Raw genomic sequence first — 19,953 nt, 5'->3', positions numbered from 1 at the left:
GGTTAAAAATATTTCGGAGTATACGAGAGAGGGAAAAAAAATCTTGAAAGTTTCACGTTTCTTTTTTTTTTCTTAGGAAAAAAAATATTTCATACTTAATTTAATTTTCTTCAGCGCTTTCACAATTTTTAAGAATGTTGCAATATTTTCTTCTTCGAATTTTACTCTCGATGGAGTGGCGAAGCGAGAGTTTGAAAGCTGACCACAAAAGAGTTTTCCGCAGAAAGCAGAAAACAAAAAAGAAAGAAAAAAAAAAACTTCCGACTCGGCAGAATTTTTCTCCTCACTATTTATACCCTCATCCGTATCTCAAAACGTCGTCTGGATCTCTTCCACCCCCGCCCGCCAGCATCCCGTTGCTATGGTTACGCCGCAGCAGTCGGTCGATACGCAGAACAGTACTGAGGGTGGCATTGTGCGACCGGCATCTGACTCGTGAGCATCCCTCACTAAAATCTCTCTTTTGGGAACCTCAAATACAGCGTGTGTCTCTCAAAACATCATTTTCACTCAATTAACTTTATTCATGTGGAATTATAACAAAAAACTCATGAGTGTTGTTGTGATGGCCAAATGAGTGCACCTATGATTTATTTGATTGGAACACCTTTTGGGATTTGGTAACACCTATTGATTTATTTAGTGAACACTCTTAAATTACTTTTTTTTCTTTGTGTTGAAAATAGAATGAACTGGAATTTCAATTGATGTGACACTTCTTGGTGAACGTACAGTTTCGAAAATGCTAAAACAACCTGCGATTTATTCTGCAATACCTAATAAGATTGGATAGCAACACCTATTGGCTTTCTATAATACAGTGATATCAATAATAAGAAAATGTTTGTGAAGGTAAATAGAGCGAAATGGAGAGCGATGCCAATCTTAGCGTTCATCAATAGTTTTTAGTGACAAAAATACTAAAACACTTAGGATTTATTGGGTAACAATTTCTTCTATCAAATTGTTTTCTAAATTGTATCCATAATACGGATGTTTTTAAGACGGTAACAGAGTAAGTTACATTTAAAAATGAAAGTTATTAAAATAAAGCTGCATGCATGATTTAATAGAATGATTATTGTAAGACGTTTAACCAACGATCGACATATATATTCAATGTATTGCTATATAAAAACAAATTCTAGTTCGGAAGTAAATTTAACATAAGATGAAGTGCCCTTACCAGAATTATTTTTTCGATATCGATATTTGAATGTTTCAAAATGTGTTGTTATAAACTCTATATTTTCTCAATTTTTTAAAGAAATATGTTAATATTTTCAGTCAGGAAACCGTTCTTTATTTCAACAGGTTGAAATATAATGTTTAAGTTTTTTTCCCTAATATATTCAACTCCAGCTTTTAGAATTCATTGATAAACAACGGATAAGTAAAATAAGGGGATAATTATTATAATATCAAATAAAAGCAGAAAATAATTTCTATGTCTTTTGGAAGGTTTGTAGAAAATGTTCTAAACATTTCTGCTTACTAATTTCTTGGAAAATTATTAGATTTCAATTATTTAATGTAAACTATTTTACACAAATGCAATTACATAGATAAGAACTACTAAATTCTATTTTCCAAACATGCACGAATATTTTTCGTTTTTATTCAATTAATTGTAATTAATTTATGAATATTTTCAACTGAATCCCAAAACTATAAAACTTTAACATTCAGTTTTATTTTGTCTGGAAGTTCAAAATTTTAACAATTTGAGTAAATTTTAATAAGTGAAAATATTTTTTTCAGTTAACTATAGTAGAAATAATAACATTGTTAAATTCATAATCCCCTTTACGTGATTTTGCAAACTAAATAAATAATATTTGCAAGAATAAATAAATAATATTTGAAAGAATAAACAAGTTTGTTTATATTCCTTATCAAAAATGGTTTTTCGTTCAATAAAAGTGCAATATAATTTATATAAAAGCAATTCAAAAACAGTACTTATATAATTAAAATAGCAATACTTGAGAATGTCTTAATTGTCTTAAAAGAATACTTTATCTCCATGTTCTAAAATATCTTACCTGTTCTTCATGGCAAAAGATTTAATTAGCATTTAAGAGCTTGGTAATTTTCCTTAGTGAACGAACAGCATTGGCCACCCCAAACACTGTAATCAAAACAAAGCAAATAAGATTTACTTAAAAATGAAAAATTAATTGCTTTAAACAGACTTTTATTCTTTCGGACTAAAACTTCCATATTTCAGGAATGACTATGCACTTCATTAATAACAATAACATTTAAAAAAGAAAAAAAAGAATAGTTTATACTTAAATAATTTATTTGTAATCAGTACTTTTTCCAATTTTTTTAAAATTGGTAATTTTGAAAGATACTCAATTTCCCGTTTCAGTTTTTTTACATGTAATGAGATTTAACGTTTTATGCCTAAGTTATAAAATCATTCACCTTTGCATTGTTTATCTAAAATGTGTATACATTTCACTCAACAAATTAAGCTATAACTGAATGCAAATAATTTAAAAAAATCCCAAGCAGCTATCAAACGCACATCCAGTTTAGACTGATTTTTACAAGCAATCAAGCGCCAAATCTATGAATTCAAAGTAATGTTCAATTAAATTATCGCCATATTGGCGAAAATGATTTTTGGCTGTTTTTTTAAAACCAGTAGGTTATACCAGATAGCAATGATTCCAGATACTTCTCTGAATATCGATGAAAAAACAGTGCTATAATCTCGATTATAAAAACATGCAATAATATATAAGATATTGCGGTGGATTTGATTTGTAATTCAACCATTGTTAAACTGATTTAGGAAAGACTGCTTTAGGATTAGGATTTGACTGCTCTCTTAAGACAGATTTAGGAAAGAAAAGGCTTAACTAATGTTTGATGGCGAATTAAGTTTTAAAACAGATTGCTGATGAAATAGCGCGAGGAATAATAAGTGATGATCAACGTTTCAGTATTAAATTTTTAAGTTAGAAAAGTACGTTCACTAAAAGACTCGTTTAGCATTTAATCAATATGAAGAACTCGAATGGGTGAATTAAACGAACAAGTTTAAGCATGTTTTAGTTTGAAGAATGCGTTCAGTCATAAAAGCATGTTCCATCTTGATTTCCAACAAGATGTGTACCAGAAATAAATATTTTGAATTTAGGTGTTCATTTGTCGAAATGGTAACTTCCAGCATTTGATTTAAAAGGAGTGTTGTTAGAACTTTGAGAACCGAAACTGATTCCATCAGGAATAACTATGATCCGGATTCGTGTACCGCTGGTCCGGCCCTTGGTGCGTTGCACATTCAAACGCCTTTTGCGAGTTCTGCCTTCGATTCTTCTGCTTCTATTTGTTTTTTCTCTAATATTTGTAACTCTCATGCAAATTGCTGTTATACACTCACACAGAAGAGGTCACTTCGTGCCTGGTCGACACGACCCTCTCAGCAACTCCACCCTTCTACCCCCGACAGGGCACACCATCCTGGGGGTGCCCAGTCTACAACTTCCGAACAGTGTGACAAGGCCCGTTCCCCACAAGAGGCCGGAGACACTGAGAGTGGAGGCCTTTTTAGACAAGTCAGCTCCCACTCTCGAGGCTAATGCGGTTATTGTGAAAAATATGATCCACTGTACCAGGGTCAGAAGGGTGCTGGACTTCCTGGGTGCTCGGACATCCTCCAGGGAGAAGGTGCACGTGGTTGAGAAATTGTCATTTAAGGACGACACTGTGTTTGGAATGAAGAAGCCTTGTTGCTCGGATTATGTCAAATGGCATAAAAGAAAAACATGTCCTTCTGTGCCTCCCCTAGGTAAGTACCACTCAATTTTATGTAATTAGTACTTTTATCTGTATACACAGCTGCATACTTCTGTACACAGGTATTGCGACCCCTTCCTCAAAACCCAAAATGCTTTATTTTGTGGAATGTTTGAAGACTTTTTACTCTAAATTGTAGTTATTATATCGATATGCTACCATGAATGACCGAAATCAAGTGAATGTCGACTTTTAACGGTGAATGTCAACAATCACATAGTCGTTTTGGTGACTGTCAGATATGTTTGTTATATCCGATGTTTGACAATAATTTATTTGTTGATATTATATTTATTCGATATTTTAATATCTTCCGAAGATAGATTAGAAGAAACATCAGTGTTCGGAGTACCGGTTAAATGCAGACTGGACAAGGGCACTTAACCTTAAAAAAAAACATTGATGTAGTGCATACCGGGCACTTAACTAGACCTAGTATACAGTTCTGACATTTGACAAAAAGACTTTGAAAATGTCAAACATTCACCGGTAGAAATCAACAACCACCTGTTTCGGTCATTCACAGTAACAGATATAAAATAATTTTAACGCATTTTCTTTCAAATTCCCAATTGAAAAATGTTACATCGGTTGTGAGGAATTCTAACAGGTACCACTTACTAAATTGTATCCCAAAGGCTAGTTAACAACTATGTATACTTTAATGCAATTTATTTGTGTATTAATCGTGTGGGCTGATGAGAAGATTATATCTTTTATTTTCCGATTTTTTTTATAAAAGTTTTATCCTTTTTTTCCGGATTTTTTTCTGTTTTTATTATTATTATCATTTTCCCCCTAGTTGTTTCTTATTTTTTTATTGTTATTTTTCTTTTTCCCACTTTCTTCATATGTCTGTAATTTTCCTTTGTTTTATCTTCATTTTGAACTTATTTTATGAGTTCTATTTACTTGCAGCTTATGCGCAATAAATGAAACTTATTCTTTTTCTTAATTTTCTTCGTGTTTTTTTGTATTTATTTATTTTGCTGTATATATATATATATATATATATATATCTTCATTAGCACAAATCTATGAAAAGTACTTTCCCTCCCTTATTGATTCCTTCCAAGATTCTGTCAAGTGCCTGTCTGAATTTGCGTGCAATGCCTGTTTTCCTGATACTAGCATGGAAGCCATACGTCTGATTAGGCATTGTGCAAAATATGCTGCTGAGCAACCAGATGTAATTTTTTTCTTTCCTTAAAAATTCATTTAGTTTTTTTTTTNATATATATATATATATATATTACAACGTTTGCATATTTAACCTTCTTCAAAATATTTGGTACTGGTAAACGTAACTACATTTTTATTCTACAAAAGAAAATAGTCATTCAGATCTTATATACTTATGTTTAAATTATAAATATGTCGCTTTTTTTCTCGCTGAGTAGTCACTTGCACGCACTTTGAGACTACAGTATTCCCCGAATGCCCCCTGACGGAGACGGGACGGAGTTAAGCTTTGTTATCTTATAAATATGTCGTAGTGAGTTAATCTGTTTAATTTTCACTCTTATCACACTATTTTTACAATAAAAGATAAATAATGTTTTTACAAAGAAAAGCTTTCCACAAGAATATTTGCACGAGATTACAAATTGACAGCTATGGGTTGACAAAATGAGAGTTTAACCTATCGATTACCCTTAAAAAAAGACTAATTTTTGCACTAATTTAAGAAAAGTTGTCATTTAAATACTTTATTTTGTTTCAAAATAGCTTCCTAAATACTTTCAAAATGATATTTTGAAGCAAAAATTCACAATTAAAGCAAACAGATTTCGCGATGACGCTCTCAGATTATAAGAACAATTCACGATCTAAAATCTTATGTATGGTTTGACAAAGAGTTGGATATCCTATTTTTAATAAATTTTACATTAAAGAAGGAAACTTTCCAACGACTACGCTTTTCACAAAATATTTTATACAGTGATAGACATTTAAAATACAAAGCATTCAGAAATTTTTGTAATTTTGCCAACATTTTAAAAGCCTCATCACGTGAGATCTCGAACAATGTGTCATTGTTTATAAACTTTCAAATCCCATAAAGTGGTGTTGAAAATAAGTTCAAATGAACTAAAAGTAATAACATTAAATTAGCTATTAGTAGATTAAATTTTTACCAACATTGTAGAAAATTGGCAGCCCTGTTAAAGCAAGTGTGTAAGTGTTTGATTCATGTTAATCAATAACTTTCCATTAGAATTTACTGCGCTTGAAATCAAATATTCTCCTAAAGAAAGTTTTCCCAATTTGTATAGATTCTGTTTTCGATCAAAACAATTCAGAGCAAAACAGGACAGAGAAATCGATCAGTGAAATAACACTGAAAAATAAACAGGTAGTTATCGACAAGAGGCTATTTTATAAAATAAAAGAGGAATCGTATTATCGTGTTTTAAACAGATCATTAGAATAAATTACAATAACTTTCGAGGAAGTATAAATAGATTCTATAATAGAAAACTGAGCATTATGCGTAAGGTGCCATTCATAATGGGTGTCACATTTTCTGACACACTCTTCGTCACGAAATGTCACATATCACGATGTATTGTATAAACATATACCAACGGTTCTGAAATAAGCACGTGTAGTAAAACATATTTCTAATTTTATTTTGAGTCCACGTGACATACGATTGTGAGATGAAGTGACGTTTTCATGACACTAATAATGTTATTTTAGTCTTTATGAGCATCATAACGGCCTCTACTTATTTTAATGAATGATTTATAAGAACTAATAGGGTGGAAATATTCACCTTGCTAGTCTTACATTATTTTAAATTAACTGCATACTGTGATATCACACTTTATCCTCACCTTCAAGCTTGACATCACTCCTGGACGGCCCCAATGGTGAATTAACCCATAACATTATACATTTCAGACTCACAACTAAACTGACTTACATGGAGAAAATTACCTTTATAATAAATTGCTAGCAATTTTATTTTTTCTACTACAATTTGAAACACAGAACCAAATATAGATTTAAATATCATTCAAAATTTTAGTAGATAAGAATACTAATCTAAGAATAATGCTAGTTATAGTGCTCTCTAAGTAACCAATTTGCGAATGGTAACCACTGGCTACCCGTGTCATAAAAAATTATAGACACTTTTACATTTTTAATAACCACGTTTAGATAAGTGTACAGTTAGTGTACACTACGCAAAATAAAAAAAGATATTACCCTGAATAACTTTCGTTCTAATGATCGGATTTTCACATTCTAGGAATCACTCTTAATGGTTCCTGGGATTGACTTCAAATATGCTAATGAATGAGTGGTCATTATTAATTAAGGTGTGAAATGAAACACAAAAACGCACTTTCTTTGAATGAACATATATTATTTTTTACATATTTGGATTCCTGACCCTCAAAATAGGGGACAGACAGAATTTCGGAAAGATTTGATTATAAACTGGGGGCTCAGAAGCTATATATGTTTTGCGATAGTCCCCCAAAAACAGCCAAGCAAAGTCGCCGCCACAAATGAGTCATTTAAAAACCATAGAGAAACTCAAGACAGCAATGCCTAATTTTACTCAGTTGCTAAGCAAACCATTTCGTTCAACAAAAAAAAAAATTAAATAATAACTCTGTGATTGATAGGAGAGGTTTATTGACTAAGAGTGAATACAAAAAATCTCGACGTCTCTAGGCAATAGAAATTTTTTCAACTGATTTCTGACCAAAAAGCCAAGATTTTTTTCTTTTTAATCTCCTTCGAAAAGAAAATTCGAATAGATTTGTAAATTATTTATGATTTTCTAAGGTTTTATAATTTGAATACATGATTCAGATAAAATGTGTTTTACATTGTTTTTTTCCTCGTTTATACGAAGATTTTATTCTAAAATTAAATTTTCATAATTTATTATAATTAGATGCAAAATTTTAGAGATCATTTTTACTGTTTTAAACGCTCAAAGATTTTCCCTCGTTCATGTTTTCAATGCGCAAATAAAAATAATATTTAGGCATTTTTAGTAGCTTTGAGGAATGTTACAGCTTATTGATTTTTTCCAAAACCTCTCTGTATGCACGTTTGTGAGTACATAATTTTAAAGGCCACTATAGTATTTATTTTATTATTCATTTTAAAACAAGATTCTTTTCTTCGAAACTAGAAAAGAGATGAATTTTCGCTAGAATCATTCTTTTCGTTCTCAGGGTATTAATGAAAATTTGAATCGAAGATCTTTTCTATCGTCATAAAAATGATCTACTGATTTTTTTTCCAATCATTCTGATGAGCTAATTTAAATGCGTAAGCACATACTTTTTTGAAAAAGCTTATCATTTATTCTGAATGTTCTTTGTAACGCGTGATTGAAAAATTCGAAAGAAGCGAAATCTTTCGCAATAAACAAACAAGATTTTAAATTGTTTTCCATCCTATCTCGATTCATAAAAGTATCGAAAAATAAAAGAAACTTTATTTTGGTCTACACATGGAGAAAGAATAATAACGATAATAAAAATTTCCATCCGCTTTATGCTTATTTAAATGGCATGCAAGTTATTAGGGTATTGAAATAGGTCTTTAGAGAATATTTAAAAAAATTTAAAAAGTGATCTGAGAATTCAGAAGTAAGGTTGTTTTCGAGCATCATAACTTTACTTTTATGATTTCAATTACACAAGAGAAGTTCAATAAGATTGAAATTAGGCCATACGCTTCGTAATAAGCAGAAAAGCCTGCCTATGAATGTATGCATATATATATATATATACACTGAGGCACACTGAGGCACTTTGGGCACACTGAGTGGCCAAATTATTATGACCACCCCTTCAGTACGCTGTTGGGTCATCTTTTTCGTTTATTACTGCCTTAATTCGTCTGGGCATGGATTCTACGAGATGTTGGTAGGTGGTAGAAGGTATGCCAGACCATTCTCACTGAACTGCACTTGCCAATTCCTGCAAATTTGATGGTACTGGAGCCATCTGTCTGAGCGCCTGTTCAATTTCGTCCCACAAATTCTCAATTGGATTGAGATCTGGGGATTCTGCTGGCCAACGAAGCAAGTAAAATTCTCCGTCATGCTCTTCGAACCATCTGAGGACAATGCCAGCTTTATGACAAGGAGCGTTGTCCAGCTGGAAGTATCCATCCCCGCCAGAGTACACCATTGACATAAACGGATGTACTTGATCTGTGATGATACTTAAATACCCTTGGGCATTAAGGCGTTGTGGTACAGGAATTAAAGGACCCATACAATACCATGCTTTCGTGCTGTTTTCTCCATATTCTCATCCTGCCATCTGCGCGATGCATTTGAAATCGTGATTCATCGGACCACATGACCCTCTTCCAGTCATCTACTATGCAATGTTTGTGCTCCTTTGCAAATTGGAGACGTCTGCGCTTATTTAAAGCAGACAGTAGAGGCTTCCGAATAGGCCGTCTGCTTCCATACCCTATACGGTACTATGTGCGTCGAACAGTCCGTTCAGAGACGTTCACAGTTGCTCCTTGATAAGATCACTTGCAATTTGTCGCACTGTTGCTCTCTTGTTGCTCTGCACAACCCTGGCCAGCCTTCTCTCTGATCGAGCATTCAGTACCCTGTGACGACCACAAGTCTGACGTTGAGACCCGGTTTTTTGCTTGATTGTCCATTCTTTGTACACATTAACAACTGCTGCTCTAGAACACTTCACAAGTGCAGCCATTTTGCTGATACTCGTTCCGACACATCTCGCACCCACAATCATTCCACGTTAAAATTCAGTTAAATCACTTTTCTTTCCCATATCTGAGCAAGCAGCACAGTATAACTGATGACTCACTTGTCCAGCATTCCCGTGTTATAGTTATCTTATCCTCTAGCGGCAGCGCTGTGACGCAATAACTCATTTGCATAAAACTCTGAGGTGGTCATAATAATAAGTCATAATAATTTGGCATAAAAAGTGGTCATAATAATAATTTAATAATTTAGCAAGGGTACCTAAAATAGCATCAGAGCTCTTATTTGGATGATGACTAGAAAATCTCCCATTGTTTTTTGTTTGCAGAATTTAGCTCGATGAACAAATCCGTGACCGCTTTAAAATTTGGACTACAACATTGGACTGCAAAGGGTTAAAAGTGATTGCTGACCAAATCAAAGTTCCTGATAGTACCATCAAAAAATTTTGATGGTTTATGCTTTTTTTCAGGGTGATTCATGATGGTGCCAACATCATTTGATGGTCACCATTTTCCTTTTTGCGTTCATGGTTTTTGATATGCCAACAAACTTCACTCACTTCATGATGAAAAATGCTTCTTTAATGCTATGAGGGTTCGCCATCAATAGAAGTTTGATTCTCATAGACCAACAATCCATGATGATTCCATTTATAGATTTCCATGATGGTTTTTAATGGGAATTCTTATGGGTTCACAGGAATATACCATGAAAACAATTTTTTTATTTTTTATGTCGGAACATCATGAATCAGTTCGAATTCCTACATTGGGATGATGATGGTTCATGATCGTTTCAACATTTGATTTCTAAGAAACTATGATGGAAATTTCTGATGATTCAACATAAACAAATCATCGAAACAAGTTGCTATTCTTATGTTGGACCATCATAAATCAGTTCGAATTCCTACTTTGAGATAATGGTAACTTATGTTAGTTATTATCAAAAATATAATGATTCATGATGGAAATATTGATGGTTACCATCAAGATTATCCATTCATGGAAAACCATCAAAAATTTTGACTTGGGTGAATACATTTTAATTAATTTGTTTGAAGAATTATAAATATAAGATTTTTGTTTAACTTTCTTAACTACCCAAATATATTAAAAATACTCTTATATCAAACATTCTATTTGAAACAACAATAACACCTGACTAGTGCAAAATCATAATTTTTGAAATTGAGTTTATTGTAAGTTTAAATTCCATGAACTTTTAACGTTCTAAAAATAGTTTATTTTTGTTTTATTCCCACTGTTTACAAAGTTCCAGCAGTTTTCATGATAACAGTGGATAGACTAATGATTTTATGTTTTTATATGCGTTCAGCTCGGGAAGACTGATTGTGCAGCTCATAGGAAATAAAAAAAAATAATAAAAATATGCGATTAGCTCAAAATTAGATTTTTTTCACATTTACGCATTTTTCACACCTACACGATGAATCATATTGTTTTTGAAATAATTGTCGACAATTTTTCATGAGTGTTTATGATTAAAGTACGAATGTTTTGAACTGCAGACTAAGAGAAAAAAGTGAAATTTAATTTTTTATGCATTTTTCTCTCTCCAATTTTTAAAAATTTGCTATTTTTAACTGCATTGATTCCTAACTCAGTAATATATGCACTTGTTTTTTTTAAATAATAGTTCAGAACATAGTGGATAGCCTTCTAAATAAAATCCTCAAAGGAATTTTTGTTCTGGTAGATATAATTATTTTTACTGTGTTTAGCGTATGCACAAAAAATGCCCAATTTTTTCTTAAAAACGGAAGTTTAAAAATGATAATAATAAATTAATAATAATTTTTCGCTAGTTCGCTAGTTTCTACGCATAATAAAACAAATAAACCAGTTTTCAAAAATTTTATGTTAATATTTAAAAAAAAAAAGTTGTCGAATCTAGTCAGATACCTTAAATACCATATTGTGGTACCCTTTTAAATTTGTATAAATTTAAGAAAAAGTTATATTTTCGAAGCTTCAAAGCTGGTTTACATAATAGTTTAAATACATTTCTCTAACCACCCTAAAACTCTTGTGCAAAAAAAAAGGGAAAAAAAATGGATTAGAAATGGATGTTACTATTTTATAAAGAAAATATACAAAATTGTCAATAACATTTCAATGTTCAAAATCATTCGAACATTTTAACTATGAAACATAAAAAAAACCTTTATTCCGCAAAATAATAATTATTTTATTAATAATGAACATTTCGCTATGCAACTCAACGGAATGCTTCGTCATAAGCGTTTCCCAATTTTTCTAAACATTAAAGATTTCCGATTAAAAAAAAAAAAGAAATTCCTCCCCTAAACGGCATCAATTTTCTCTTAAAAATTTTAATCTCGCACATTGAATGGCGTCTGGGTTTTGAGCGTAAAAATGACTTGGCGCTTCATTTCATTATGAATGGAGATATATTTCATTTCTTACGCGCAGTTTTAATTCAAAAGCGCGCCAATGAAAAGAAGAAGGAAAAAAATATTATTTTTAGAATAAAAATACTTCATTAAGTTCGACTAAGCAAAGTCTCCGAATTTTTTTTTTGTACTTGATTTTTTTTGTGTGGACAAAAAGTGGTAAGAAAGGAGCAGTTTTGAATAATGAGCATTCGTCATTATCTCTTTATACAATATTGCATAAAAGTGGGTAATAGTTAACATCCCAGAAGAATAATTATTTAAGATCTTCAGAAATTGTTTTTTTTTTAAATTTTCCTTTATGTTTAGTTTGAAGTATAGACTTGAAAAAAAAGAACGTAATTATGTCGTGAATGGGTTTTTAAAGAGTTTAAATAGATTTTTTCATCCATCGCGATGAATATTATGAACTTAGCTTCCAGCCTGATGTTAAATAAAGTTTTTTTTAAATATAGATTTAGAAAGGAACTGCGCTTTATAACTTTAAATGAGCATTCTATGGAAGTTAAATACATTTTTAAAATGAATGAAAGTTTCATGGGAAAATGCGTTTGCTCAAGTGTGCTCTCCTGCACATACCTGTTTCAGGACACGCTATTTGATATTTTTTTTTATTTGAAAAAAATATTAAGCTTTTTTTAAATATCATTGTTTCCTATTCCAATATCATTAAAGCTGTTTTCCTACTCATGATGTGCGCTGCTGCCTATTGATAACTTAAGTAAATAATGAAAATACCAACGATGGTTTACGTTTACGTAAATATAGGTAACAGTAATGGTTTACGCGCGGTAAAAAAAAAGTCACTCTTGGGGAATATATGTAGTCATTAACATAGAATTTATGAGCACAGAAGTTCAAGTTAATAGACAAAAGCGAACTCTTTATAGTAGGTAAAGTTTTGAAAATCTCACCCACGTTTGTACCAGAAATTGTGAAGTCACATGTGACCTCTGCGACGGTTTTCAAAGTTGACTATATCCGTATTTGGGGACGTTACATTTTGACGTCCGACCACCATGAGACACATAATTGTAGCAGTGTGACATCGCGTGACAATATTATGACATATTCACGTTTCAGCTTAGTCACACGGTGACCCAACTGAGACGTAAATGTCACAATTTCGTCAAATCGTGACTCTGTTGAGACGTGACTAATCCACACCTTTGTTACATGGTGACCCAGTTGAGACGTGAATATGTCACATCTTTGTCCCCCGGTGACCCTGTTGAGACATAAATATGTCACAGTTTCGTTACACCGAGACCATGTTGAGACTTCACATGGTGAGGTCACTGCGACAGCTATGTGGTCTCTTGTTGACGTCTGAAAGACGATCTAAAGTGACGTCACCAAAGGCGGACATGTTAACCTTCAAAAACCGTCGCAGAGGTCACATGTGACTTCGCAAATGAGTCTCCGTGACTGTCGTATTTTTGACTCGCAACCGTGCTATCTGAGGGACAGGAAATGCGTCAAAAGATTACATTTAAGTTTAATTGAAATTATGTAATTTAACGTATAAAATTAATATAATTTACTGAAATCAAAATTGAATTTGTATTTAATATTTAAAATGCGGTCATGAAATCGGACGTTATCGGCTGCAAGTTTGTTGATAATGGAAAGGAAAAAATTATTGAGAAATTGTTCTTCAAATATTGGGCCCCTTCTGTTTCCGAATGATTTACCATTATTCAGGGAAGTTTTTTCAAGTTCTTCTGCCTTTTCCTTAGGAAAATTTTGCTTCATATTGGCTGCTAAAAAAAATTTCCACTTTACTAATGATTCTGATAGAACAAAATGAAAACTTAAGAAATAGAATCCTAAAAATATCCTCCCTGCTGGAGGGCGTATTCAAGCGATGCGATCGCGAATTGTTCACATAAAAATTGTGTTCTTTTTCTTCGTCTGCTAGAATATTTTTGAATAAAATAAATCATATCAGGCCTGTTTGTGACTATAAAATTTGTGCAAAGTTTGAAATTTTTAACATCAGTCTATGAACATACACCGAAGACCCACTACATTATAACCACCCTCCATCTATAACAGTGGGCTCGCCCAGGTTTTCATGGTTTCTCGCCTGGGAACAATGTTTTTAGCACATTAGGACCCATAATCCTCATAGAACGATCCCTGATGTCTGTAAGCTACTTGAACATAGTTCACCTATTCATGGTAACAGTTTTTCCTGCGGGGGATAATGTTTATCAACAAGATAATGCACCATGTCATAAGGGTCGAATCGTCATGGATTAGTTCGAGGAACATTCCAGTGACTTTCAAGTCATGTCTTGGCCCCCAAATTCACCTGACCTTAATCCAATAGAGCATTTGTGGTCCTACTTGGAAAACCAAATTCGTGCTGCCACGCTACCCCCTCGCAATGTGAGGGAATTGCAGGACCAGTTGGTGAGCGCTTGGTACCAGATACCTCAGACTACCTATCAGCACCTTGTGGAATCAATGCCACGGCGGGTGCTAGCAGTTTTGAGGGCTAAAGGTGGTCCTACATGTTATTAGCAGGGTGGTCATAATGTAATGGCTCTTCGGTGTATATTCTATTTTAAAAACAGATGGAAAAAACATCCAAATTCTTTCATCAAATAGATAATACAAAATAAATTTATTGCGCAAATAAATTTATTAGACACGATATTTGAACTAGCGATGTTTCACATTTTAAATCTTTTTTCAGACATTTTGAGCTCAAGGAAAGGGAGAAATATTGTATGGAAATAATTTCTTTTTTGAACAAACACGTTCACGAAAATAAATTATTTTTCTAAGTCATATATATGATGGTTTTCGAAAACATTTGAAAAGGTCACATTTTTAAATGCAATCATTATGACCATTTGCGACTCTATTGGGATTCACCTATAAATTCCTAATGTTAATGGGTTTCTAATGTTAAATATGTTAGTCTCAAAAAGTTGCTTAAAAGACTTATGCATATTGTAATGAAATCATAACTTTACTCAAATTAGGCTTTTATTACTTATTTTTGTGTTTACTCAAATTAGAAGTTCGTTAAATTTAGACTTCAAAGTGTGAACAAACTATCCTCTGGCTGTGCCATGGCCACATTTGAAAGCTCAAAACGTAAACACAAGATTAAATTTTTTGATATCATCGCGAATTTTTATATTATTTTATAGTTTTCGCAAGATAAAACTTTATTTCTAAATATGAAAGCTATAAGCTAATAACATGTATTTGAAAATTAACCATTAATATACCTTTAACAAAGCTTTTGTTTTCACACTCCATCTGATTATCGAGCACGTTGGACGACGACGACGATCTGTTAAGTACCTGCCCGCGCTAGCGTGCACCAGACCTCTTAATCTGTGCTTTGCCCAAGAGCGACTGGTAGTGTTGGCATAGAAACGTTGGACGATATCATTTGCGAATATTTAAAATAAAAATGTGAGATTTTTACTACTGGTATTATGTTTTTTTTATTAATTTGTTCTTTTAATTTTCAAGCTTGCCCAGATCAAATATATCTTTAAAAAACACAAAGGAGCTAATTACGACAGAAAGAAGGTATCAGGAATTTTAAAAAAAATGGATGTTGATGTAAAAATTTCTGCAAAAAAAGAAAAGAACCTGATTTAAATAATTCTTTTCTCCAATTTGAAGAAAACAATGTACTAATTGGTGGGCTTAAATATTTTAGCACCATTTCGTAAATATTTTCTGATTTATTAATGTATCAAAAATAAATTTCTGAGACTGAAACGAAAATCAGTGCAGTTTTTAATGTTTTTTTGAGATATTAAATTATTAAAAAATATGATATTGGAATTTACATTTATTAAATAACACTTTAGCATTGCATTGTAGGACTCATTTAATCCTCTTTATGCATTTTTTTTTTAAAAAAAGGTGAGTATTTTTATGATTTTAATATTGACGTTGTATTGTATAATGTGCTTTGTGCTAGCAGAAATGCACTTTTGGTGACAAAACTAACATGAGAGAAGTTAAAAAAAATAAGTAAGGCATAAGTGACTACTAAAAAAATTAAAAAAAATTCGAAAAATTGCCGGAGTATTTTAGAAAATGTGATTTTTACATTAAAGTGGCATTTTCTCAGAATGTTATTTTTCAATCTCCGTGTACCATTTTCTTGAAACTATAAAAGACATAGCCTTGAAATTTTAACAATACATTTATTGTGCATATGTACAGTGATCAAAGCAAAAAACGGACCATATCTTTTGATTTAATGATCGGATCTTCGCGTTCTAGGACTCAATCTTAATGATTCAAGGGGATAACCTCAAATATGCTAATTACGTGCAGACTATATTTAAAATACAAAATCAGACACGAAAACGTACCTTCTCTGAATAAACAAACCTCTTTTTCAACAGATTTGGATTTCTGACCCTTAAAATATAGAGGGTAGCAGCAATATGGGAAATAGGGTCCTTATAGATTGGTCAGGAGAGCTGTCTAAAGTTTGGATCCCTAAATGTTAATTTTATTTTTTGCGTATTTCACCATAGCTCCGACAACATTTTAAGGGAATTGAAATTTTTTTACACATAACTATGAAATTCGTTTATCTAAAGATAATTTCATGCAAAATATCACTCTTAGTAAATATTTTTTTATTGTACTGTACAGATTCTGAGGTGAAAATTTTGAGATAATTCACGAAATTTTACTTTTTAACTGTCAATAGCGTGCCAAAAAATGGCATTTTGCAGTGGTGCTCAGTATTTATTATTTTTTTTTAAATAAAAAAATATCGATTTGTATAATTCTCAGTAGATGTAAGAGTGTACAAATCAGCTCCATCAAAAATTTTAAATCTTTATGTGGAATACAGTTTAAGAAAAAGTACATAAAATTTGCCATTTTAATATTTTATTTTACTTTATAATCTTCGTTGAACATCTGACCCAATTTTTTGGGTTTACGATTACTAATGAACTCCGTAGCCTTGTCATTTTGAAGCTAATCCAGAAGACAAAGAAACTGCTGGATCAAGTATTGGGATAAATTTGCCTTCGTAGAGGGATATTTGATGAAACTAACCCGCATTTGCGCTACATGGAGAGTAAAACCAAGAAAACCTCCCAAGTTAAGCCTGGATGAAAGGGGACTCTAACCCATGATCTGTCTACCAATGAGGATATTTCAAGTTAGCACTGTGGTCGGTGCGAGCCGGGTGCAAAATTCGCATCAATCAGCCATCACTGGGAATCAAGCCCGGTTCACCTCATTGGAAGGCGAACGTTTTTTCCCCTGAGCCAGCACTGCCTGCCATTTTAACATTGTTAGTATGTGGGGAAACGTTGTTAGTATGAGTGCATACCCACTCCCCTTACCCTTATTCTACACGTTTTACTATTTAATTCGCTACCAAATTATTAAAACATTCTCAGAAGGCAGAGTAGTAAGCATCCCTTCATAATTTAGTAGTTGAATTAATCACGTCTTTGAACTAATCAATGTTAGCTCCAAGTGTAACTATAATTTTTTTTATTATTTAAACTAAATAGTTGTGAATTTTTTTTAAAAAAATTAAATACTTTGGCTACTAGTTTTATCTGGCCGGGATAGCCTGGTTGGCAGGGTGATTGAATCACGTTCGTAATAACGGGAGTTCGAATCCAGCCAGCCCGCCGAAGACTCCCCCCGTAGTATATGGCGACTGGTGTACGTTATATCTGTCGGGTCACAAAGTCCTCTATGTTCGCATAACAAATTATATCTCTGTGGGTACTGAATTGGAGAAGGATCGTTCTGTGGTTCACTTCAAAATTTCGATCTGCGGATGAATAAATGGACGTATGAATGGGTCCGCCCTATAAATGGGTGTGATGTATGTGTGTGGCAGAAGTCAAATTCTTGGCGTTAGATGGCGCCATTAACAATCGTATCCCTTGCTTTAATGGCAACTTTAACAACAGCAACAACCAAGTTCAACTTTTAATTCTGATTGTCGTCAACCTGAGAATGCTGGGTCTGTAGGGTTGTAGGATTGGGTACTAGGTGCGCAGGACTGCGCACGCGTCTTCTGGGTGACGGCTGTGTGGTTTCCACGTCCGACGGGCCTGGGTCCTGACGACCTCCGGATGCGCTGGGGATGTTGCTTTTCGCAGCGGCTGCGAAAAGCCGCAAACCTGCTTCGCGTGTCGGCTGACCACCTGCGGTGACCACACCTGAGAATGCATGTCTCGGAGAAGTTAAAAATTAAACTAATTTCAGGTAATAAATTAGATGATTTTTTAAATAATCAATCTCGATTCTAAAAATCTTTAAACGTAACATTACTAGAAAAAAATGACCCTATCTAGTGTTAAACCATTACTTTCAAGTAAATTCAAGACACAAATTCTCGAATGAGATTTCTTAAAGAAATTCTCAAATATTTAAAAACGATTAAGAAACAATCTTTAAAACAGGTGAATAAAACCAATATCTGTTTAATATTTATAAATCATAACAAAATTAAAGAAGTTTAGTTTACTTTAAAGTAGAGCAAAGCAAATAAAGAGCCCTTGATACTAACGCTATCTTTTCTCTTCAAGTTTATTTGCAAAAAGAAAAAAAAAAGAAAACATTGGGCAAAATAGTAATGGTATATCAGCGGCAGCAAAAGAAAAAGTTGAAAGATAAGATGAGTTCTCCTGTTTTAGGCGACGATTTAGATAACACCAAGGGAAATGGAAGGAGTTATCGGAAGAAGTTATCTCCTTTTTTTTGCTTAACTGCAACTGCACCCGAAGCATTCCAATTTCTGATAGAGAATTCCTCAGTTCTCAAGTATTTATTTCTTTTTCTAACCTAAAGGGTTGAAATAGTTTTCTTTGTTTTTATTGTCGACTGGAAAATCTTCTCTTACTGACTTGATTACGTTTAATAAGTGGAAAACGGAATTTACAGTTTTTCTCATTTCCGTTCGGATATACAGCAATCAGAGAAAAGCTCTTGATTGCGTTTTTCCGGAAATGTTGCAATTTAAACTGTTTTCTTATTTTGAAACGAGTTCAGTGTATGTTTTTTTATTTGATATTCGCGCGATTCTTAAAATGCGATAAACGAATGATACTGTTTAGTCATCATCGATTATAAATGATACATTCATCACGATATAAAAAATTTTACTTTCCTTTGAACCTAACTCAGATGACAAGGATACTGAGTCAAATAATAGCTTATCTCTTTTTTGAGTTAAACACATTGATAAATTAAAATACATAGCTGCAAACGTTTTTGATTTTTTCGGAAATTTTTATATTTATTTTTAAAGTGGTAGTAAATGTTTACTTTTTATCTATCGTTATTGATATAACCATTTGCCACACCGTCCTCAGAATGGATATTGCAAAGAAATATGAAGGGTTACAGTGAGACCTGCTAATTTCCAACTGTAGAGCGTTTAGTAAGACTAATTTACCAGGGAGGCTTCAACAAATTTTAATAAATAATTATCTTACGAAAAACAAAAATTCCGAACTCATTTCTTTATCAATAAAAATAGAACACAGAGGTGGTTGTTTATCAGAAACGATTCTTTACTCTTTATTTCAATAAAATCGAAATGAACATTTTGCATGCATCATTATTTTTGTTTGAACTGTCCGTTACATCGATCAGCCGGTTCTATATAATTCCTTTTGTTGTTTATGGAAGCAAATGTCGACCCCTATCAGAGTGGATTCTGCTCATGTAAAATTTTCTTGCTTAATTTTCAGTTTTAATAATCATGGCTGTCACGATTGCGCTGGGATCACCTTTTTTTTTTCTAAAGAGAAATTTCAAAGAATGAAGGCTATCCTTACGAAAGATGAAAGGAAATATGAGTGTCACGGAAAACGGCTGTTCGGGAGAGTCATAAATATATTCGTATGGAATCAGAAATAGAATGGAAAAAATAAAAAGCGGTAGCTTAAGTTTGTGTATGGCTGATTTGAGAACCTTATTTTACTTTCACTTT

General features: G+C 32.7%; 1 protein-coding gene across 1 annotated transcript in view; it reads left to right on the top strand.

Moving 5' to 3' along the window:
• The first annotated feature begins 324 nt into the window (after positions 1–324).
• The window catches only part of LOC107437815 (beta-1,4-N-acetylgalactosaminyltransferase bre-4), a 142,464-nt gene continuing 122,835 nt past the window's right edge, over positions 325–19,953 (top strand). Inside the window, exon 1 of the mRNA XM_016049931.3 lies at positions 325–3,805. Coding sequence (XP_015905417.1) covers positions 3,250–3,805 — 556 coding nt within the window. The 5' untranslated portion in view covers positions 325–3,249. The remainder of the gene's footprint in view (positions 3,806–19,953) is intronic.

The sequence above is a fragment of the Parasteatoda tepidariorum genome, chromosome 9, assembly GCF_043381705.1.
Source record: "Parasteatoda tepidariorum isolate YZ-2023 chromosome 9, CAS_Ptep_4.0, whole genome shotgun sequence".
Classification (NCBI taxonomy): Eukaryota; Metazoa; Arthropoda; class Arachnida; order Araneae; family Theridiidae; genus Parasteatoda; species Parasteatoda tepidariorum.
This window is presented reverse-complemented; position numbering and strand designations above follow the sequence as displayed.